Below are 25,023 nucleotides of genomic sequence, written 5' to 3' on the forward strand. Positions count from 1 at the left end.
TCTAAATAATAATTAACTAATAATCACAACTAAAAGTACTGTATGACGTATTAGTATTGATTTTAGTTAAACGAGGGCGTTTTCTTTTTACAAAATGTGGTCGTTATCTGAGCTTTTTCGTTGATCTTGATCAGAAATATTAGCAACATCTCCAATTTTTTAAAATTTTTTGTCATAATTTTTTATGACTAGCAAAATAAAAAGTAAAAATATTTTTAATTGAAAATTTGTTCTAGCGGTTTGTGCTTGTTCAATCGAACGCAGAACAATTTATTTTCTAGAATTTAAGTTCGAATACCGAATTGTTCGAGACATTCTCGTTCATCATTTTTTCAAATGAAATCATCATTTGCAGATAAGTAATACCAAAGGTTAAAAAAATTATAACAACACTTACCTAAAAATGTTTAAGTAAACTTTACTAAATACGAAGATTAAACTATAAAAAGAAAATGCAGCGACAGTCTTAAGGGCTAAAGTCTGAAAGCAACAATAACGATACCTAATTGATGGGAATGCTAGGACAAGGAAGAAAAAAATTACACTATCCATCGATTTTCATTAAACCTGATGAAAGGCACAAAACAAATTGAAAATTTCAATATTCTAAAATTTCATGGACAAATTTGAGACAACACGCGTGCTTACTTACAGGTAAATAAAAAGAAATATCAAATAAAGGAGTTTGCACTTAAAAATTGTGAAATTTTTCGTAGTATTTCCAAAACCGTGTTAGAGCGAAACCAGAAACAGTATTGTACGGGGGATACTTGTACATAAGTTCTTAATAACGAATAACATCTTTGTTAACATCTTTATTAACGTTTATAATTTATTTTTTAAAACTCATCACTACCTTCAAAACTAAGCCTTTTGTCATTCGATAATAATAATAAAAAATATAAAAAGTTATAAAATTTCTTCTTCCAATATTGAGACTTTTTTAAAACTCTTTCCGCCCTGTGGGCACTAAGAGGGTTTCTTTTTGCAAGCCTATTATGGGTTCGGCCCATGCCCAAAATGGGACAGCCGGGTGGTGAGGGACGGGGCCCGACATATCCGGACCCCGTCCCTCACCACCCGGGGGTCAAATTATCCCCGAAAAATCCTGGGGATAATTTGACCCGTCCGGATCGATCCCGGTCCCCCAGGGCGGTAGACTGCTGCCTTGACCGCTCGGTCATCCAGACGTCAGCTAATAGTGAGACTAGTGGTATTTATCATGTTTTTAGCAAGCTCCACTGTAGTGAAGAAGTGCTTAAGACTTTTGTGTCATTCAGATGTGGATCTGTCAATTTGCACGCGCATGCGCAACTACCACCTGATTCCAAGAACATAAAATTTATTTTTAACAAAATTATTTGATTCGCTTTTGTAGAGCGTACTGTCAGGTCGGCTTGACCAAGCTTGTTCTTAATTATCCACAATTAACAGAGAACACGATTAAAACAGTTCACTTTATTTCGCCTATTTAACAATGCATTTCGGATTGGTAATTTTCCAATCTCTCTTCAGGCTCACGGCTTCAGTGACTAAAGTTGTTGTCTACAACATGAGGAACAAGAGGTTAGTTTAAGTTAATATACTTTTGTTATCCAGAATGATGCATTTAGTGCACAATTTGTACACATCCTAATGGTAGTTTTTACATATCACACATATTTTACATCTCTTTCACTTACTGGCATGTTTTCTTTGTCTATTTTTAATGGGCAAATGCAACACTTCTTCCCACAATTATTAAATAAAAATCTAGAAAATAACTAAATTCGAGATGAAATAATATAGATTTATATCACTTATGGGCAGTGGTGATATTCGAAATAGTTAACAAAGGGTTCGTTAGCAGAAAATTTTTCCCTGACAATCACCGACAAACGAAATGGAAGTTTTGGCTAGAAATAAATACCTTTTCTTGCGATATATCTAATAATCAGTGGCGTATTTGGAACGTAACGAGCCCTGAGCGAAGACCAGGTAACAATAGTATATTAGTGCTGTCGACCTTTTTTTTTTTTATTTTTTAAGGCAGAGAAATTTTTCAACCCGAATGGCACTGCTGATAATAGACAGATGTCATCATCTCTCGAAATACAATAGCCTTTTTATTTCGCTGTCCATAGCCCGACACGTCTTCCACAGCCATCTTGTATTATCTCACGCGCGTGAGATCTCATGACTAGATCTAGTTTCAAGAACTCTCTTGAATCGATCGCGATTAAACCTCGTTTCGGTCGAGAGATCGCACCAAGGCATAGTCCCCGACCTTGCTCACAATCTAGATTGAAATGCTCGGTGCGAACGTGGTATAAGGCTCTAGGGTTAATGTTACCTTAGGTAGCCAAGATGGCAGCTCGTCTCTAATTCCAGCAAGGAAACAGTGGGACGCACGTTCTAACCAACCTAACCTAACCTAACCTATTCTAATACTTTGGTTGCTAATAATTATGGAAATTTATTAGAATAGTTTAGGTTAGGTTAGAATGTGCATCCCACGGTTTCCTTGCTGGAATTAGAGATAAGCTGCCATCTTGGCTACCTAAGGTAACATTAACCCACTTATGTAATTGCCTAAATCTCAAATATAGGGGCAAACAAAACAATCTGGATTTAGATAAGAAAAATATATTCTAAAGTGACAATCTACCTAACACATAGTACAGACTTCCATGTTTTAACTTAAATGGCGTCGATAGTACCCGTCGTTGCCACTAAAAGCGCTGTACCCATGGTCACAGCCACTGTATAAAGTATATTCTAGCTCATTGATAGTGATACTAAAATATCAAAACGCTTCTCAACCAAGTGAATATTCAAACGTTATTTCATTAATTTGACTTGCGCCAATTTTTAGTTTTAAGTGGACTTTTTTTAGTATTTTTTAAATAGCATTAAATTATTCGAATGATAATTTATATTAGTCTGGATTTTTGGTCGATCATTTAAAGATTTAAAGGAATTTGTTTAATATATTACAAAAATGTTTATTAAAGTTTGTTATCCAGTGGCAGACTCAGGTTTTAACCTTGGGAAAAGCAGACTTAAACGGATACTTTTTAATGCAAATACAATAAAATTCCCACTTATCTGACCCCTAATTCATAAGCAGTGTAAAAATAGAAGACATGACACAATATAGATAAAAAATACGGGAAATCCTTATTAACTCGAAATCCCGTTAGTTTGTAACTGTTCTATTTGTCCCTGCCGGGGATAGAGATTTACATGTTAAGGAATTTGAAATACGGCTACTTCGAAATTCAGGGAAAATTCTATGCATACGTTAACTCGTTTGTTTAAATCAGGTTTAAAAGGATTGAAAAACACTATAATTAAATTTCCGCGGAAAAAATCGCGTGATTTAAAGTTGTGTTTGTAAAGTACTACTGTACATTTTCGATTTTTTTAAAACACTTTTTCCGCCCTGTGGTCACTAAGAGGGCTTCTTTTAGCAAGCCCATTAGTTCGGCCAGGCCCACAATGGGGCGGCTGGGTAGTTAGGGACGGGACCCGACATATCCGGACGGACCACCCCCGAAAAATTCCTGGGGATTTTTCGACCCGTCCGGATCCGATCCACGATCCCTCAGAGCGGTAGGCTCCTGCCTTGACCGCTCGGCCATCCGGCCTGTTACTCTCCATTATAAGGCACACCTATTTGACACTGTTCGACTGCTAACTGCTTATACTTTTAAACCGGCTGATAAAATGCTGAAATTGACGTGCAAAAAAAATTTGTACAAATGAACATTGTCGAAACGTCATGCTTCTGCTGTAAAAAATATACAGTACTACACTAATACATTTTATTATAGTATCTAGACAAGCGAGCTGTCTAGATCCGACACTTTCACATAAGGCATTTCTTAAACTAGTAGCAGCAATCATTGGAGGGGTGGATTAAAAATTTTAGATGGTCGCAAAAATTTGAAAAAACTAAAGTTTACACATATAAGTACGGTGCAATAAAGAATGTGTTACATTAGAAATAGCCGAGACGATTTCATATTTAAAGAAAAAATATTCTTACTAGACTATACAATAAAATGAGTCCTTTTTTTTCGATCCGTCCCTTCAAACGCTTTTTGGAGAGGTATTAACAAGTCTACAGCGGAACAGTCCTTTTATTTGAGGCTACATGTCCGCCGACAAATGTAAAAAAGTTAAAAGTCCTCTGTAGACTTGTTAATACCTCTCCAAAAAGCGTGTGAAGGGACGGACCGAAAAAAAGGACTCATTTTATTGTATAGTCTAGTAAGAATATTTTTTCTTTAAATGTGTTACATATTTGTTAAGGTTGAAATTGTATGAAAAACGAAAATTTTACATTCTTCTTCTCTCTTCCTCACGGTTTTATATGGAGATATTAGACGTGTAGGCTCTTTCTCCGAATCGACAAAATTTTACATTATGGCCGCGTTTCTTTATGCAACGAGAGTGTAACGAAATGACGACACGAGCAGTGTTGGCCAATTAGAAGCCAGTTTCAGTGTGTTCGCTGTAAAGCGCTTCTCGAGCGCTGCATAAAGAAACGCGTCCTATGCCCATTCAGAGGTTTGTTTTGCACACTATAAAGGGGAGTCGTGAAAACTTCATTGTAAAATGAGGTCTAAAAATATTTTTGTCGTAAGGAGGAATTGCAGATGGAAAAAAACAACATTCCGATATTGGGAAGCCTAGTTAATATTTCTACGGATATAGGGCGTAAGCGTGACGGGTCGATTTGGTTGTTCGGTAATTTTAAGTGAAATACCACAGATACAATTTTTAGATACGATAATTTTCTCCTGTAAGGTTGGCAATTCTGAATCATTCTTGTGTGTTGTCAGAAGTAAAGATTAATAACAATAGAAACACAAAGTGTTCTGTTGCGTTCCAGATTGCAATTCCACAGCCATGTGGGAGCCCATGTAAGTTTTCATCTACTCCCAGATGAAAAACATTATTATTCGGAAATCAGAATTAGGAGAAACTCGCTAATCTGACTGGAGGAGAGTGGATTCGACTGTTAAGAACTGGCAAAAAAGTTTCCCGATTGTCCAGCTTTACATGAACAAGCTATGCTGTCAGTTTTATAAGATTTTTCCTTAAAGTTTAAAATGCCAGTAATCTTGTGTGGGGCAGATGTCAAGGCTGATGTTTGAACACAAAGAGTACAAATATGTATAAAACGATCTCACTCATTTGTTTCGATCATACCACAAAACGATATGTCCTGCTAGTAATAATTATTGTTGCTCTTTACACCTGATTGACTTTACAAAATGCTATAAAATCTCAAATTCAATGACATGGGGCATTGAATGGTTTTATGGTATAGTGAAAGAACTGAGATGGAGCATTTGGTTTTTGGGCTGTAATGTGAAAAAATTGTAGGACTGATAAATTCCCATGGTTGTTTTCTGACCTTCCTTATTCTCGAGAGTGGAGTTAGACAGATGAAAATTGAGACCAGATATAGAAAACAATCTTCACTAGTGACTACCGGTACATATAAGATCCAATACAGCCTCTTCAACCTTCAAGAATCGAAAACGTTAGTTCGTTAACTTTTGTCGTCGTGTACCGGAAATTTGAACGTTGAAGAGGCTGTATTGGAGACCAGATATGGAAAGCTTTGGGAGAGGAAGCACCAATTAACTATATACAAACTTCCTGTTTGTACCAGAAATCGTGTTATTTCAATTTAAAAATTTTCTCCAGAACCGAGTTATATAATTAATGTGACTCTTGCTAACAAGAAAAGTATGCTGTACACAGGCAAAACTACTAATTTGAGGTGGAGACCATATTTTAAATTAAATTAAAAATTTTACATTATGCTCATTCAGAGGTTTGTTTTGCAGACTGTAAAGGGGGCGTAACATGTTAAGGAAATCCTTTGAGGAATAACTGTGAGGCCTGGTCTTCAGGAAATTCAGAATTTCCTATTGCCCACAGACAAGGATTAAAATCTCTCAGTCAGTTAGTCGGCCATAGCATCCGATGACAATGTACTGGCTGTTCTTGGATGTTTATTGGTAACAAATTGTGTTAAAACTTGCCAGAAAAACGTGTGCGTAAAAGTCTCTGGTGTAAAGAGTGGCTAAAAAAAAGAGGATCATATTTTCCCATGTGAACCTGATCTCAGAATTAAAGTTAGTACCTAAAGATTGGCACAACTATTTGAGAATGGACAAAGAAACATATTAAATCTGTTATTATTGGTTACACCAATCATAAAAAAAAATACTGTAATGTGAGCAGCAATTTTGCCCCATGAGAGGCTGACAGCAACCTTAAGGTATTTGGCAACAGGCAGAAGTTAATAATTTGTAATACCACAACTTTGGTTCATATACTTCACCAGTTCCTGATCCTGACTTGAGTGATGCTTTGATTTTCTTAATTTCCTTCCTATATGCACTTCTGATGTTATTAATTTTTTTACAACACTTTCTTTGTTAGCATTTGGCTCAATGTCTTTTAATTTTTCAATTAAACATAAATAGGCAACTTCTTTTTTGCTTGTTATGATAATCTTTACCTTTAACATGCCAAAGGCATGGTTCACTTTCGTAAATCTTTAAAAATTCTTCTAAACATTCATGGGACGACTGTTCTCACTCAGCAGCCTCACAACTGAACGGAAATGATGACACACATATTACGGTCGGCCTGCACAGTCCAAAACTGTGCAGGAAAATCAAGTGGCTTTTCGTTTCTACTCTGGTGCCCTGTAGAGTTTTCCCCCACACACAAACAGGAATTCCTCAAAGGATTTCCTTAACATGTGTGGCCCCCTTAAGGGGGAGTCGTGAAAAATTCATTGTAAAATGAGGTTTTCACAACTCCCTCTTACAGTGTAAATAAAAATGTTTTAATTAGTATTAGTACATATACAGTAAAACTTCTCTAACTGAAACATTTGTAACTTGAAGCATTTGGTAGGTCGAATGGAATAGCATTGGAATTTAATGTCTCCAACTTGAATTTCTTAACTCAAATTTTCTCCAACTCAAAATTTTTCATGGTCCCCAAATACTGATTATGTTAATTTCCCCAACTCAAATTTTAATATTTATTCTAATGAAAGTGATCCTAATTATTGGGTTTCCATGAAATTTTCAGACAGTTAGTTATATCTACTCTCCAACACCAATTTTCAGGCAATGTTTGAGTCCAAAGCAAGAGGTCCTCTCAATAAAATGTCCTTGCAAAACTGTTCAATCCATTAGTTACATTGAACATTTTGTGGAAAGTGTTACATGGACTGTTAAAAAAAAAAAAAACTATCAAAGATTCTTTATATAATGCAAGGGAGGTAAAAAAAATACAAATTATTCATAATTTGGCATTTTTCACTCTATTGTTCTGTAATTTGAATTGTCTGTGACTCAGTTTCTTCCTGCCCCTTGAAGCTTCAAGTTAGAGAAGTTTTACTGCAAATTATGTTTCACTTTCTACAATCTGAGTAATGGCATGGGTTTTTGTTTTATACGAGCCTCTTTGGAACATATATAGGGTAGATGTACCAGTTTTAGCCATTTGTTTAAACATTTGTTTGAATATGTATATGTGTATATGTGTGTGTGTGATAAAAAGAAAACAGTTGCTGGCTGCATGAGAAGACAATCCTTTGACATCTGCTAGACAAGGAAGAGAGAATCCTTACACTTGCCAGGCATGGACAGATGATCCTTACATTTTCTTGTTGATTGCATTATTCTTGTATTTTGTTTTTGGTGCCCATTTTCCACTAGACAAGCACAATGCTGCTTTTATATTTTTGCCTCCTAAATTGCATTAGGCATGCCCATTTGTACCAGGGAGCATGGACATTGTTTTCAAGATACAGTTGGGTCAGTGACAAAGTCATGGACCCCCATTTTTACTACATTTTTGGATTCCTCATTACAATTAATGGAAAATAGCAAAGTTTAATCAAAATTGATTAATCAAAGTTTGAGAATAAACAGAATTCTGTATGGCACAAAGAAAATGCTTCACTTATACTCTGCCTCAATTATTATTCAGAACTAATAAAACAAATTATAATTAAAAAAAATTAAAGCTATCAGTAATTAGTTCAGAAAAACTATTTTTAGTTTTTCTGAACTAATTACTGGTAGCTTTTATTAAAATTAATTTATGATTTGAATTTTAAAATGCTGCAGTTAACACACATTCAAGACTAAGTATGAAATATTAAATGAAAAAATCATATATTGTAGTTCTTGAATCTTAATTAATCTGACAAATAAATTTTAATATAACTATTCCTCTTTTTGCATGGTAGGGTAGATGTACCAGTTCTGGCCAGAAAACAAATTTAATTTGAAAATATAATTACAAATGAAACAAACTTTTATTGTTAACTGTGTGAACAGTTAACAATAAAAATTTGTTTCATTGGACAGATTTGAATATGTGGTGAATATATTTTTTTAGTTAAATTTGTTTTCTGGCTAAAACTGGTACATCTACCCTATATATGTTCCAAAGAGGCTCGTATAAAACAAAAATTTGCTTAAAAATGTACAGAACATTCATCCTGCAGAAAAATGCTTGACGGATCCGGAACTTCAATGGAACAAAAAATAAAAAGCTTAAAAGCTTGTTTCTCTTTTGTAAATTGCTTATTCTAACATCATTTATCATCAACACTGCTTGTAGGTAAGTATAGTAAACACACAGTAGCATAGAAAACATAAAATCAACACAGTATATTCTGATGTACTGTACATACTGTATTGTCTTGTGCTTAAAGATAAATGAACTCTTGATTTCAACAAAAGGTTAAATTTAAAAATTTCCAAAAAAACTTTTCCCCCATGTTAAAATAGATTGTGTAAAAAATAAATGGGAGGGATAAATGTACATGAATATATTCTGACTCCTAAAATACTTTGAAAATTTTAATTATCCATCTTATATAAATAGTAGATTTTATGGTTAAATTTTATATCTCAACATCAAGACCACTTAAGACCAAATATATGGTCATAAGTCAGACATCAACTCAGGGCAAGCTGATAGCTGGCTCAATAGAAATTGAGAGTAGAAAAATTTAATTACTTGGGAAGTATCTTAAATGATATAAGAGATCATGATATAGAGATTATAGTGCAAATAGAAAAGGCAAGAACTGTTTTCATAAAAGTAAGAAAATTGCTATGTTCTAGAGACCTAACTCTTGATATGAAAACTAGAATAATCAGATGCTGTGTGTTCCTGGTGCTATTGTAAGGAGTTGAATCTTGGACCATATCCAAAACATCTGAAAAATAGAAGATTGAAGCCTTCAAAATGTATATTTACTGAAGTCTTATAAAAGTATCCTGGATAGAACATGTGACCAATGTATAAATATTGCAATGAATGGATAAACAAGAACTGCTCAACACCATCAAACAAAGAAAGTTGGAATATTTCAGCCATGTGATGAGAATGTGTCAAGTATCAAATCCCTCAACTCTTTTTCCAGATTTTTTCCCCTTGTATAATGAGGACCAGGACATCAAATCTTATATATTATTTTTCTTATATCTTTATAAATTTTCTTTTTAATAGCTTTTCCGATAGCTTGGTTCCTGTCTAGTTTTAGAAGTTTTGTATCAAAGTAGGCTAATGTCACTGCACCTTTTGCTGTATGTACTGTACAGTACATCATATTGATGTTCTTTGAGCTGTGAGGAAATATTGCAGGGTGTAATCAATATATTTGCTAATGTGGTTTTAGTGTCCTAGGGTGAATGGTATTTCATAAATAATAAGGGCAGTGTTATAGTCAATGGGATCATCTTCATTTTGTAGTAGGCTATAAATGGTATGTTTACATTTATACTGCTCTGCTTTGATCCATCTTATCCTTTGCATTGCATAGCAACTTATATATTGTACAGGATCTCCTGTAAGCAATTTCGGTACCACTATGGTCTGCAATATCTTTGAATAAGGAGTTCAAATGCTGATTGAACTGTATAATGGTGCACCTGAGGCCTGGGTTACTTATACAGTTCAATCAGCATTTGAACTCCTTATTCAAAGATATTGCAGACCATAGTGGTACCGAAATTGCTTACAGGAGATCCTGTACAATATATAAGTTGCTATGCAATGCAAAGGATAAGATGGATCAAAGCAGAGCCTCAGGAGTATACTGTATACCAGTAAGGGATGATAGATTCTGAAGAGACTTAGTTTACATTTATATAGTAATTGCTTGGTTATCAGCTTAGTGGCCTTATAGAATATACACATTAATGCTTTCTTCCTTAAATAAATAAAAAAAATTGTTATCATTTATCAAATTATATAGAAATAGATAATAAAAAGGGCTTAGTATATATATCACCATTAAAAAATTGATTAAAAACAGATAAAGGTCAGTTGCCAAAAAAAGTGTATAGTCTTGAAACACAGAATAAAATGGTCATCCCTTTTGGACAATTTTTGTCTTCAATTTTATTAAACAATAATTCTCTGTTGGACGAAAATTCTACATGTATTGTCACCAGGAGGTAGCTTTCTTAAAATCTACATTTTCCAGCACCAGTATCCAGTAGATTAAAGCAGTCACACCCCAAAGAAGGTATAGATGGATGCAAGCAAGACAACTGTATGTCATCAGTTCCTTTTTAAGAGATTATTTATAATTTTAATTAGATGTGTTTTGTGTTTTTTAAAAAGGACTTTTTGTAACTTCCGGCGACAAGCAGCCTACAAAGAAAGGTCAGTTGCCGAAAAAAGTGTATAGTCTTGGAACACAGAGAATAAAATGGTGATCCCTTTTGGGCAGTTTTTGTCTTCAATTTTATTAAAAACAGATACTTTAAAATTTATTGCATGTAAAACAGTAACCTCAAATGTATGAACATTACTGTGATTAGCAATTCAAGTTCATTTATTTAGACTAGGGGTTCCCATATGAAGATCTGGAAGACTGAAAACAGTTCATTAAACCAGTGAGTTATTTATATGACAGTTCAGGATCTTGTAAATTTGCACACTAAGTTGATCTTTTCTATAAAAAGTGTGTGGGGATTAATTATTAACTCACCAGATTTAATTATTACCATGTTTCCCCAAAAATCATGTCTTAATAAATCTTTTGAACCGAAAATTAATATAAGTCTTTTTCAGGGAATGTCTTGTCCAAAGGTGCTTGCTTGGGTATTTACAAATACTTAATTATAATTTATATTATTATTTTATAATTCAATACATCCATTGTGGGTTGCAATGAACATATTAAATATGACCATCTGGCTTGTGATCTTAACAGGCTTATTTCAGGGGTAGAGCTTATAAGCATCCTGAAAAATCATGCTAGGCTATTTTCTGGTTAGGTCTTATTTTCAAAAAAATATATTATTATTATTATTACTAACTATACTAGCAAACAAAAAGGGGAGTCAATACTGTAAAAGATTGACAAATTCTTGAAGGAGTTGAAATTCAGAAAAGTTTGAGACTCATAATTTAGACATTCTGCTTTCTTCCTTCATGATTTAAATTTTTTTTTTTTAATACTAGAATTTATTATTATTTTCATAATAAATTCTATTTTTAAACTTAAAAATTTAACCTCTGATTTGTCCATTATGGTTAAATAAATATTCATTTGTATATTAGAATAAAGTTCCTAAAACGAGCAAAAAAAAACTTTTATTCTTTTCACTGTTTGTGGACTATTCATCCAGCTTTCAAAAGAAACAAATACAAACAAAATAAAAACTTATTTTTAAACTTTTTGTTTGAAATTTCAAAAATGTGAGCTTTAAACATAAGAATTTATTAGTGGTAAAATAGAGTATTTGAAATATGATTATTTTTTTTAAAATAACAACAAATAATTCTTTTAAAATCAATATTAGAGAACAAAGGCACAGTATTTTATCTTAAACTGCAGAAGGAAATGCAGCAATATAAGATAACATATCAAAATACACCCAATTCTGTTTTTACACAGTTGATAAGTTTCTAAAAATTTATTGTAAAAAATGTCCTATGTTAAAATATAAAATTAGTTCCAGACTTTAAAAATAGTAATAATACAAATAAATTAATATAATAGGATGTGTTTAAATAAAACATTTTAATTTTAGTTAAATCAAAAACGGGACAATTGTAACTTGCTTATCAGCAAAATTTAATAAATTTATATTATTCACAAATTTTATTTTATTTATTAATTTTTTTCAATTAACACCACAATACTTCCAAGCTTTTAACACAGAATAGTAGAGAAACCATTTTGTAATTTTTTAATTCTTCCCTGTGGGCACTAAAAATAGCTTCTTTTCATACTCATTGGCCAAGCCCAAAATGATGGTGGATGGGAGTGGTGAGGGACAAAGTCAGTCATATCTGAGAAAGATTGCCTATGAAAAATTTCAATTTTTCAACCATCCTGTCTCTCAGAGCTGTGGGCTAATGCCTTAATTACCTCAGCTATCACAATTCCATATCAAAAGAAATAGGAAGAGATGTAATCAGACAAATTATCAAACTTTTTTTGACTACTTTCATTACAGAATGAAAGAATGATTGCAATGATATATAAATTCAAATAAGTTGTCAGCAGTAACATTACTCATTTGCAACACAAATAAAGGGTAGCCCTTTATACATGTTGCAAGTGATAAATGTTACTGCTGAATATATGGAGTCATGTAACAAGGATTTAAAAGCAGTGGCATATGCAGATGGCCAAGGAACCCTGGCACCCTCCAAGGAAAAAGGATAGAAACACTTAAATTAATTAGGATAAGATTTTTGGAAAATTTTTTCTTTTTTTATTTATAATGTGTCATGTCTTCTATTTCTATATTACATTTGAATTAGCAGTCACATAAGGTAAGAATTTTATTGAATTCACATTAAAAAGCTTTTTATCCATTTAACTCAGCTCCCCTAAGATTAAATACTGAGTGTGCTACTGCTTGTAAAGAAGTATGAATATTTTATCTTGGAATTAAAATTAAATGGAGATTTTTAAAGTGGCAAATTTATTAAATTAAAACAGAAATTGATGTACTAATGAAAAAAAAACGTATATCCATTAGTACTGTATTATTTCAATAGAAAAATAAGAAACTTATTAAAATTATTATTATTAAGGCAAATTAAAACGTATCTTAAAGATTTTTATAATTTGGAATTAATATTGTAAAAATGTGTGTCCAAATATATACCATATAATAGGTGTTCTGTTCATCTAATTTTGTGTTCATATTTCAGTGTTTCAACTACTGGCAATTGTTTCCCTAATAATGGGTTTTGCAACTCAGAAGTACTCAGGATAGAATGTTAGAATGTTTTATATTGACTGTTGAACTGATGTGTAATCCTTCCAATTTGAAACACAACATATAATAATTTTATTGTTGTTCAAAGAATGGACAAAAATTTTTAGTTAGCTTTTCCTCTTAGATTTTGGCAGGTTGAAATAGATACATCTTGATTCAAAGTTACAAAATACTGTATCCTTCATCTACTTAGTTATACTTATCACAATATTTATCCACTGCCATCAATAAATTTTTGTACTCACTTTAATATTCATTGTGAATTACTTTAAATTATAATGTCACCAAGTCACGTAAGCATGGCAAACTGCGGAGGGACTTTACAATCACATTGTATTTAGAAGTGTAACTATTTAGTATGTTCATCATGCAAACAACAATTCTTATGCAATTGTCTAGAATAATGAAAAGAACTTATCTCACACTTGTTGTGCTTGTTTATCTCAATCAATTAATTTCTAACAAATTTATATTTTTGAGACATTTTAATCAATCTATACATTACATTTTATAATATCAAAGATTAGATTCCACAAGAATTTTTTCTGTAATGCAAGAATAATCTCCGGTGAATTTCAACATCACATAAATACATACTTAATACCAAGTAAACAAAATAGTTGTTTTCTTTGTAAGTTACAGCAGTAGGTAAGTATGATTAACTTCAGATTTCTACCATATTTACTCTCATTGATAAAAAAAAAGTTATAAATCCTGATAAAATTGTCTGATTACTGCAAGATTCAGCATATAATGATATCTCAGACAGTTATACAAACCATTACAGTGTGGCCTGATTGCATGCCAGCTAATGCAACCAGTGCCTTAAAATCACTAGCCCAGCAACCTATAGAGAGACTTATAGAGGCTCATATTCAGAATTTTCAGTATCATTAGAAATGTCAAATCCAAGAAAAATCGTTCCAATGCCCCAGGAATATATGCCATCCCACTGGAGAGTCAGCATTTCAACAGAAGACTTCTCTACGTAGGGGCTAATGTACATAACTTTGAAAAAAGGATCAAAGAACATCAAATTGCAGTGAACAAAAATATGAACAACACAATACTAGCAGTTTACACCAAACAACAAGTAATACAGGTTTTATGGTAGGACACCCAGATAATTCTACCAGCAATGAACAGTAACAATCTAAGATACTTAGAGATGCTCAAAATTTATAAGGTCCATCAGAAAAACACATGCATTAACTACAGAGATACAGATTCTTTATTGGCAGCATGAAAGTCTATTTATGAGCTTTGATGTGACATTAGTCTGTTGCTCTAAAACTGTTACGTATGTAAAGTGTATATATGTTAATTGATTAATATGGACATTATGCCAGGCCAATATAAATAATGACAAACAATGTTGGTCATTGTAATAAATTTCATGTTCTTTGTTGCAATTTATCACATTGACTGGTCAATATGAATACTGCTATCATCTGTTGGGCAAAGTGGTGCTAATTAAGGAGTGATCATTTGACAAAATATTAACTTTTACACCACATACCAAAATGACATTCCAAGTTTCTCTATGCTGATTTTTATGACAAAATTATATTTTTGTCAACATTAGTTTAAATAACACAGTTAATAATATTTTTTTTAAATATTGGTTTCTCACAAATTATTTTGTTGAATACTACATGCAATGTGTAATTGCCAATGTTAACTTATTTTACGTAGTGTGTGTTGATTACTAAAGAGTTTAATGTAAAAATATACTTATATTAATGTTAAGCAAATAATATGAGAGAGTTTTTCTTAAAATACTTTGAAATATTTCTCAAAAATAAATATTTCTTAATGGAAAAAATGAACTATTTTTTGAAAATCAAATTGCCCAAAGGAATGTAAGTTTATGCATAATGTCTGGCCAATTTAATAAATTAATTAATATCAGGCTGCATGGCCATTTTAGTCATTATTCATAATGGCAGGCATTATGAATAATGACCTTGACTCACTTGACTGATAACATATACAAAACAAAACATATTGCTCATACACACACAAACACAAGTATAGTGTTTGATACATTTTATGTATTTTTAGTTACGTTACCTTGTTTTAATTTATTGTTATTTTAAAATATTTTCTCATTGGTTTACGTTGACTTTTAAAATCTGTATATGTTGTTTTCAATATTGGTTCACTTAAATTAGAATGACTTAAGAACTTGGACAATTACTTAAGTTATTCTAATTTGTAACAGAGGAAGACCTAAAAAACGGGGTCAAAAAATTTTCAAGTGATTAAATTTCTTTGCTTGATAAAAAGAGAAAGCATGTTTTCTGTTATTTTTAGTTATCCTCATCCAGTTTCTACATATATTATTTGTTAAACTGTATGATTGTTTCACTAAATATTGTTCCTTTGTTATGATAATGTTAAGTGATTTCAGTATGTTACTACAAATAGAGTTTCGTTTAATTCCAACACCTTGGTGCATAAAATATATATATATATTTTTTTATCAATGAATATACAGATATTCTCTGTATAACATAGTAGTTAGGTTCCAAAAATGTGTTGTGTTATGCAAATTGTGCTGTATGAAACAAAGGACTAGCACAAAACATAGGGTTAGGTTCCAAAAGTTAGCAAAAGTATACCATTCTTTTTCATAATTAAGAGAATATGTGTATTAAAGCAATCAATAATAACTTATAATCATAATCAAAAGTACTGCATGTTAATATTGATTTCTTTTCTTCACTGCTAAACTGTTAAATGATGTTTTCTTTTGAGCAAAATATCATCATCTTCTGAGCTTTCCTGTTGACCTTAATCTGAAGTATTAGCAATATATTGATTTCTCTCTACTTTAAAAAAAAAAAATAAAATTGACATTTTCATTTGCTTGCATTTGAATAAGAAATCTTTAAAAATTTAATGTATTAATGTAGTAACTTTTAATTTAATCCATAAAACAAAACGCAGCAATTGTTCGGGTTCAGTTAAACACTATCACCAAGATCAGCCAGATTTGGTCTACAGGAAAGCTAAAATAAGGAAGAATAATACTTGTACAAGTAATTGTCATTACAGAAAACAACATTAATTAAAGAACATTAAAAGGTGCAACAAAATTGAAAATTTCAATATTCTAAAATCCATAGATAAATATGAGTCAACAAGCAAGCTTGCTTGAATAAAACAATATAATATGACAGTATTTGCACTTATAAATCTTTACTTTTTATATGAAGATGTCTTTAATTCTCAAAATGTGTTAGAGTGAAACTATGTGTAAGAACACCATGTTGTACAGGGGATTACACCAATTCTCAAACCATGTTGTAATAATGCCATGTTGTATGAGAGGAGACATATATATATCTATAAATATACTTAAGGTCAATAAACATCTTCAATTGTTAGACACACTTAAATGAATTCTTGGCCTGAATCATTGTGACTAATTTATAAAGCAATAAGGTTGTTGCAAATACTTTTTGATTAAATTTAATATTTTCAATTTATATATTCCATATGTGGTTTAACACAGATTCAACAAATTTTATTTTGAGTTAAAAAATTCAGTTATAAAACATAAGACTAGTGAAAAACCCCATGTCATTTTTCTTCCAATATCTATATTAAATCAGAGACCAAGACTTTAAAAACACAGCTATTTTTATTCTTTCTTTATAAGCAATGCATTTTAGATTAAATTCTCTTAATCCTCTTAAGGCTATAAATTCACAAAATTGCATTAACAAAGTTATTTGATATATAAAGTACAAAACACTAACCTTCTGACTTAACCCCTTAAGACCTTATTTTTACATTATATTATTACGATATGCTGTTTAATGCAAAAATCAGCTTTAAAGCAAAAATGCAAATTTAAATCATGGAATAGAGATTACTCCTGTATAATATGACATAATACTCAACTATAAAAGGAATTGTAAACATGAAATGAGGGTAAAACAAGTTAAATGACTATTAAGTCAGAAGGTTAGTGTTTTGTACTTTATATTATTTGTAATTTATATATCAAATAACTTTGTTAATGCAATTTTGTGAATTTATAGCTTTAAGAGGAATTAAGAGAATTTAATCCAAAATGCATTGCATTGAATAAAAATAGCTGTGTTTTTAAAGTCTTGGTCTCTGATTTAATATGGATATTGGAAGAAAAAAGACGTGAGATTTTTCACTAGTCTTATGTTTTATAACTGAATTTTAACTTAAATTATATATATATATATATATATATATATATATATATAAATTTAAAAAATATAAAAATTGATAAAACAATTTAAATATATATATATATATATATATATTTTTTTAATTGTTTTATCAATTTTTTGAAAGAATTTTTTTAAATAAACAATTTTATTTTGATCAAAATGAGATAAATTTATTGAACAAAGTATCAAACAATTAACCATAATAATAAACAACGATTATATTAAAATATAATATAATAAAGAAAATATATAATTTTGCTTCTAAAAACAAGCATACAAATATAATGTCATAGATTGTAATTATATTAATAGTAAAATCTATTATCTGGTTTAATACTGGAAAATGAATTATAAATATTGTCCAATATATTGAATTAGTAATTCGAAATTATTTTTCTGAAAATCAAATGGTAATGATTATTTTCATTGATTAATTGAGATTAACTAAATAGATAATAAATAGACGTTTTTGTACATTTCTAAAAAATTTTGCTATATACATACAGCCAGCGCCGTATCTAGCCTTTTATGCACCCGGTGTGAGCATCTGTAACCTGTAACTATGCCCCAAAACTTAATCCAGGTCATTTCTGCGCCCCCAGGGTCTACGCTCTGTGCCTGGACACCGTCCTAGTTATGGCACTGCATACAGCAAACATTTTCGGCCAATTCCCTCGTTAAGGGACCACCATCAGGCTTTTTATCAAAGATTTTATAGCCAAACATTTTTCTTTCAAGAAAGTGTTCTAAATTGAGAGGTTCAGCTATAAAATCTTCAATAAAAAGCCTGACACTGAACCCTGAATGAAGTAGAAAAACATTTGCTGTATGTATATAGCGAAATTGCCAAAAACATGCAGAAAAGTTTGTTTATTAATATTATTAGGTTCTTAACAAACTATTTTAAATTTATTAAAATTATATCAATGTATCTGTAATTAGTTAATCAAAAATATAATAAAAATGTAATCAAAGTAATTATTAAAAACTTTAATTATTGTGTAAATTTTAATTTAATGAATTTTTGAAATATTTAATATTTGAAGTTTAATAAAATTGCTGTTTATGATTACTTGATTCTGAAGAACATTTTTCTATACAAGATTTTCTTATAACTGAAATATCAAGGTAAATTTATGAAATGCATAACAAAGTTCCTTCCTTCCTGTGCAAAAAAATAATTTTTGTTTTACATTATATTATTATTGTAATATTTTTATTTTACATGATATTTATTATTTTTATTTTAAAAGAAATCAAATAATTATACAAGGAATAATAATAAAATATATAATATTCCTTATAAAGGAATAATAAAGTAATGTATATTCTACTAAAGTCTTTAGATATTTATTCTTAGTTCAAAACTGAAAAAAGATTATCATTTTATTAAAATATTATTCTTTTAATAATGTTATATATTAAATAAACAGTACATTTTTTCTTTTTTTAAATTAAATGACTGAATATACATCTATATGCAATTTATTTTCAAACTTTATAATATATATAATAATGATTTTTGAAGGTATTTGTGTGTATAAACTATGCTCCTTGATTAATGACAAATAATGAAATTGATTATATATGTAAATTGTACATATAAAGTATGTCACTTATATGTATCATCAGTAGTGGCTCATGAGACTTTTTATAGAAGACCCGGGGCTAATAATATTAAATAAATTAATCAGAAAGAATTTCTCAGTTAAGCATTGTATGATAAAACATTACATATTTTTATGAATAGTTTTAACCAGCATTAAAAATTTGCAAGAGTTTATTTTACTTTAATAAAACAAATCATAAAAATTAATTAATTTATTTATTAAAATTAAAATATTTGCATAAATAACTGAAAAAGCTAGGTAAGAAAGTGGCTACCATGATTCAATGGATGAGGCAATAGGCAACTTTCTGAAGCAGTAAAATGAACAGTCAAAAATGTTCAAAAGGAGAAAAAATAAATAAAAGTAATAAAGTGAATATTTGTAAATGCACTTTAAAGTTGTTTATAAATAGTTCATACAAGAGTAGCAGCACTAAAAAGTGCTCTCTATTGGCAATTGTTATGGAAACAGGGTTGGCAAAAAATCAGTTTTGCCTAAATTACCATCAAGCTGGTACTAGTAGTTATCAAAATACAATATTTAAAATGTAAACAGATATATTGTAAAGTCTTCATGAAACATTCTCTGGTGTTACACTAACTTCAGCCTGGCCAGCAACCTATCTTCACTACTTGTTCTATCTGCATAAACAAGACTATGTATAATTTGCCTTTATCTAATGCTAAAAGTCTGCCACAGAGATTTGGATTTAAAGCATGTGCATTCTTCAAAAAACTGAATAAACTGTATTATCTAAATAAAACTTTTAGTTCAGATTGAATTTTTCTGAAAGTTTCGGGAAGAGCTGCAGCTAAACCACCACTGATATATCATTAGTTTTTAATAGATTTCATTATTAGTTATTAATCAAGTACAATTTCCAATAATATTGAAAAGTTTGTCTTATCAAAACAAATATTTAATACTAAAATTTTTCTGTAGGTTGTAAACATACAGAAAAATAAATAATATCTTTCCTTTGTCTATTGTTTGTGATTAAAATTTTCTTTTCACTTAATAAGAGTAAATAAAATTTCACTCACCACTCACTTTTTTATTAATAATTTTTTATTTGTTAGCTTTTAAATTGAATGATCCAAGCTAAAACGTATGGCATATTATATAAAACACTGTTGAAAAACAATGAAATCCAGTTTTATGGAATGAGGGAAAATGTCAATACTGTTCTCAAATGGTAGGTGCTTTTTCCCTTATTATTTCCCTTCCAACACAGATTGAGGTATAAAGAAAACATGATTCAGTGGTTTGCATAACTATTTTACATAGTTTGTAAAAAAAAAGCACTATAATAAAACAGAATGAAGAGATCTGTTATTGGTATAGCAGATTACAGGATTACTATTCAGCACTGTTTCACAGTGACAGATTTAACTGTCCAGCTTTTGACAACTAGAAATGCACAAATTTTAAAGGGAAATATGCAAAAGTATGCTTGTACACAAACAAGCAAGAACATAAGTCTTATTTCCCAGTTCTGTCAATTGTTACAATTCTGTGCAACATGGTAAACCAGTACATAATTTATTTTGAAGAACAATCTCACGTTTTGCAAGTTATATTCAACACAATGTCAGTTATCAGAAAGGAGCATCTCTTCTGTTTTGAATGCTTTCTTTATTCAACTAGCACATACTTCTGAATAATAATAATCTCTTATGTTTTTGCTTAATTTTATTTGATGCATTGCATTACTCAATAATTTTCAAATTCCTTAGTGTATAATACATCCAATTTCTTCAAAGGAGAATCTTCACTTTGCATGAAATTATCATGCTCTCTCATTCACACACTTACATACACATATATTCACATACATGCACAAACATACATTCATGCATACACAATTTATACAATTTGTGGGCATAGCTAACAACTCAGCTGTCTTGGCCCAAAGTCAAATGCTGCTCTTCCATCATGTGAGGTTTTAAGATAACATTTTTTACATTAAAAAAAATTACATTTCACAAATTACAGCTGCTCTCTGTTTTATAAGAAAAATATTTTTAACAATTTAACTGTTTTGAAACAAATAACAGTGTCAAAATACATAAATTGTGCAACTTAGCATTTTTTTCTAACTTGCTAAAAAGCAATGTCATTTATTATGTCAATTAATTATTTGTAATAATAATCAACAACAGTAGTGTTAGATGACGATGATAATAATATAATAAATTTTAATAATAATAAAATTATATAACAACAACAAACTGTACTTTATTATATACTAGTTATATTTCAACTAAATTCAGGATAAATTATATCTTAAAGAAATAATTAAGTACAGTTTTCTCACTTTATTTTCTTCCTAAGCAGAGATAAAACAGGCAAAAATTAAATTCTCAACATGACTGTAAGTTGGAGAAGAGATAGTAACAAATCCTATAAAATAATATGAACAATTTTATCATCTTTATATCATAATAATTAAACTTTCTTAAATATAATATTCTCCTTTAAATATTTTAAATATAACTTTATTGGTGAAATAAAACATATCATTGACACAAAATACATATTATACTAAATATAATAGTTTATCATCATCTTTAACAGTCCTCACACTGAAAATGCATTTAAATTGGAATTGTTTTCTTCTTTTGTAAATTCTTAAAAGTATAGTTTGATTGATGTTAATAAAAAAAAGTAAAAATGATGATCATTAATATATTAACCACATTTACATGTAATGACTAGGTAGAGAACTGAAGATTGCAGCTACATTTTCTGCAACTTTCAAATTGAGATGCTGATATGCTGAGGTGTCAATCACATCCATTTCACTGCCCATGGAAATATTCACACTAATATCCAGCATCTTTGACTTATGTTTCAATGGGTGGATTATTAGTATATTCCTTTAGGGCATTTGTCAAACCCGTTAGTTTCTTGAACAATTCTTCTTTGGCAAAATTGTAATTAATTCTGTTGAAAGTAAAATAGGAAAATATCCATCATGAAATGAATGAAATGAAAAAGCTATTTGGCACAAAAGATTTTAGCATTATCATTTCTTAGAAATGCTTCTCAATTTTACAAAATTGTTATATATAACAAAATAATGCAACTCCAACACACTGTCATGTTGAAACTATATGCCAGATTTACATGTAAAACATACATATATACAATGATATGCATGTATAAAAAAGAAAAAAAGGGAAAAGAGAAAAAGAGGAAGAAATAGATTGCCATCTCTGTTTGTTTAGCAAAAGTCACCTTCACCATGAAAAAAGTGATGCATTGGAGAGCAGATGATATACTTGTGCTTCATCTGATAAAGATGTGGTACAAGCAATTTTGTCATAGTTTTCACTCTCCTAATTTGTAGTAAATAGTCTTTTATTGACAACATAGAAATCTGTGATGAATAATGTAATTGTTGACAAGGTCTGCAAAAAATGCATGAAAATTTCTTCCTACACAAGATTGTATTCCTTCAAATTTAGTTGAAGTATAGTATCCTTTACTGCAGCAAATACAAATCTGATATTTTCTGTGTCTGTAAGAAAACAAAAAGAAAAAAAAACATCATTAATTCAAAACTTTTTCCATATGCTTATTTAGAACTCATTTTCTGATTATAAAATGTAAGAATTTAAGAATAATGCTTAGTTCAACAATAAAAACACAAACAAATCATGAACTTAAAAGTTGGAATAATAATAATATATTAAGGTATTCAAAAACAATTATATGTTTTACATCAAATTATACTTACAATAATAAGAGAGCAGCAGTAACTACAAAAATATTTATTTAGGTTTTCATGTAAACCTAATATCTGATATGATTTAAAATAAAACTTTATTGACATTACAATCAAATTATTGTTTGTATACACTAAATATAATGTTTTGCTTTTTACATATAATATGAAATTATATCTAATTATTTAACTTTGTAAAATTTTTAGGATATAATATTTAATAAAAATAAATTGAGATTTCCTGCGATATCATTATACATTAAATATTTTGGATCAATAATATTCAAATCATCTCTTTAAAAAATGGTCCTCTAATTTTACATAACATATTAAAAGAAACTGGAAATAGTATAAAAAAAATATATAATTTTTATTTTAAAATATTTTAATTATTGTTCAAAACAAACTTCTTATAAGATTTTATATATAGAAACAAAAAATAAAATCATAATCATTACTATTATTATTATGAAAGTGAATAATTACTGAGTAAAACTATGTTTTTGGAGTATTTACAGTTTTTACTAGGCAAATGAATTATTACAAAGATAAATCAGTTGAAAGGTTTATTTTCACAAGTTCAGACTAGTGCCAATTATACATTGATTCTACCCATCATTAATCAAAATAAACTGTGCTATTATGTTCTGAAGGTCAACAACTTCCTATTAGTAGTTATTTTAATAGCTATAAGGGTAAGTTTTCTGCTTGCTTCAAAGCTGTGTTCATTGAATTTTCAGGCAATTGTGCATTTAAATAGAATAGGATATAAATAATTATGGCATAACCTCAATTATCCAAGATACAAGAGACTGATGCAACCTCAGATAATGAAAACTTGGATAAAACAGACAGTCACAACCATTTCAGATTAAAGGGATACCACAACAAGCTTCCTTTACCCACTCAGTTTGATATTCAGGATGAAGACTTGTAAAAGTTTATTAAAGACTAGAAATTTCCCCTTAATGCATGATGAAATACTTTTTATGAGAAAGTAGAGATTCAAAAAATTCAAGAGTTGCTAATATTTCTACAAATTAAGTAGCTATCTGTTGTAACATAAAGAATAACAGAATAAAATTTCTAGGAATTATAGAGAATTCACTTACACTCACAAACAGATGATGGCCTTTATATTAAAAAATTATTAAAATCTTTCTTTATACACTACACTCTGAGTAAACACTACTGTCTTTTAAAAGGTTTCCTTGCCATCTTCATTTAGTAATACACCTTAGTATTATTTTGGTTTCTTAAACAATTTTTAATTCCACATTGATAAACCATACATAAATTGTATGTATGTTAGTTAGATAACACTTTCTAAATAATGGGTTTGTTAGATCATTACTTCCTATTGGATAATACATGGGTTGTTCAAAAAGTTCCCAAACTTTTTGAATAGCGTGCCTCCAGTTAGTTATTTTTTTAATCCGCTTGGAGGCATTGTGTCCGTGGAAACCTTCCAACTAACATGTTTCAACCCGTTTGTTGATATCTTGTTTTAATGATTAGTTATGGCTGTTAATGTGAAGTGGGGTTTGGCAAAAAATCAGATCTGCTGAAATGAGCTCTTTGAAGGAGCAGCATTGTTCTGTGAAATTCTGTGTGAAACTTGGGAAATCCTTCACAGAAAGTTTTGAGTTGATTACCAAGGCTGATGGTGAGGGTGGGTGAAACATCCCTGCCCAAAAAAACTCGACAAGTTCACTCAAATGTTAAGGTGACGTTGACTGTTTTTTTTTCATGCTAAGGGGTTGTGCATCACGAATACCTACTTACAGGCCAGACAGTCAACACAAAGTACTATCTGGGGATTATTGAAATGCCTAAGAAACAGAATCAGGCAAAAATGGCCCAAACTTTGGAGGAGCAGCAAGTAGTTTTTTCACCACAACAATGCACCAGCTCATTCATTCCGCAAAACTCGTGAGTTTTTGGCCAAAAAACAAGACTGCTGTGCTTCCCCACCCACCCTACTCACCTGACCTGGCCTCATGTGACTTTTTCCTATTCCCTAAACTAAAAAAACATGCTCAAAGGAAAAAGATTTGCCACCATTCCAGAGGTAGAAAAAAAAACAATGGAGGAGCTTATGATCATTCTGGAAAAAGCATTCCACAACTGTTGAGATAAGTGTATATGTTGGGGACAAGACTACTTTGAAGGGG

At 30.2% G+C, this 25,023-nt stretch overlaps 1 protein-coding gene across 3 annotated transcripts in view; it reads right to left on the reverse strand.

Moving 5' to 3' along the window:
* Positions 1–20,165: 20,165 nt before the first annotated feature.
* LOC136979337 (guanine nucleotide-binding protein G(q) subunit alpha) overlaps positions 20,166–25,023 on the reverse strand; it is a 110,766-nt gene continuing 105,908 nt past the window's right edge. For all 3 annotated transcript variants that reach the window (XM_067275293.1, XM_067275298.1, XM_067275286.1), the window contains exon 8: positions 20,166–22,642. In XM_067275293.1, the coding sequence (XP_067131394.1) occupies positions 22,560–22,642 (83 nt within the window). In that variant the 3' untranslated portion in view covers positions 20,166–22,559. The remainder of the gene's footprint in view (positions 22,643–25,023) is intronic.

The sequence above is a fragment of the Centruroides vittatus genome, unplaced genomic scaffold (assembly GCF_030686945.1).
Source record: "Centruroides vittatus isolate TY-2023 unplaced genomic scaffold, ASM3068694v2 contig_1154, whole genome shotgun sequence".
Taxonomy (NCBI): Eukaryota; Metazoa; Arthropoda; class Arachnida; order Scorpiones; family Buthidae; genus Centruroides; species Centruroides vittatus.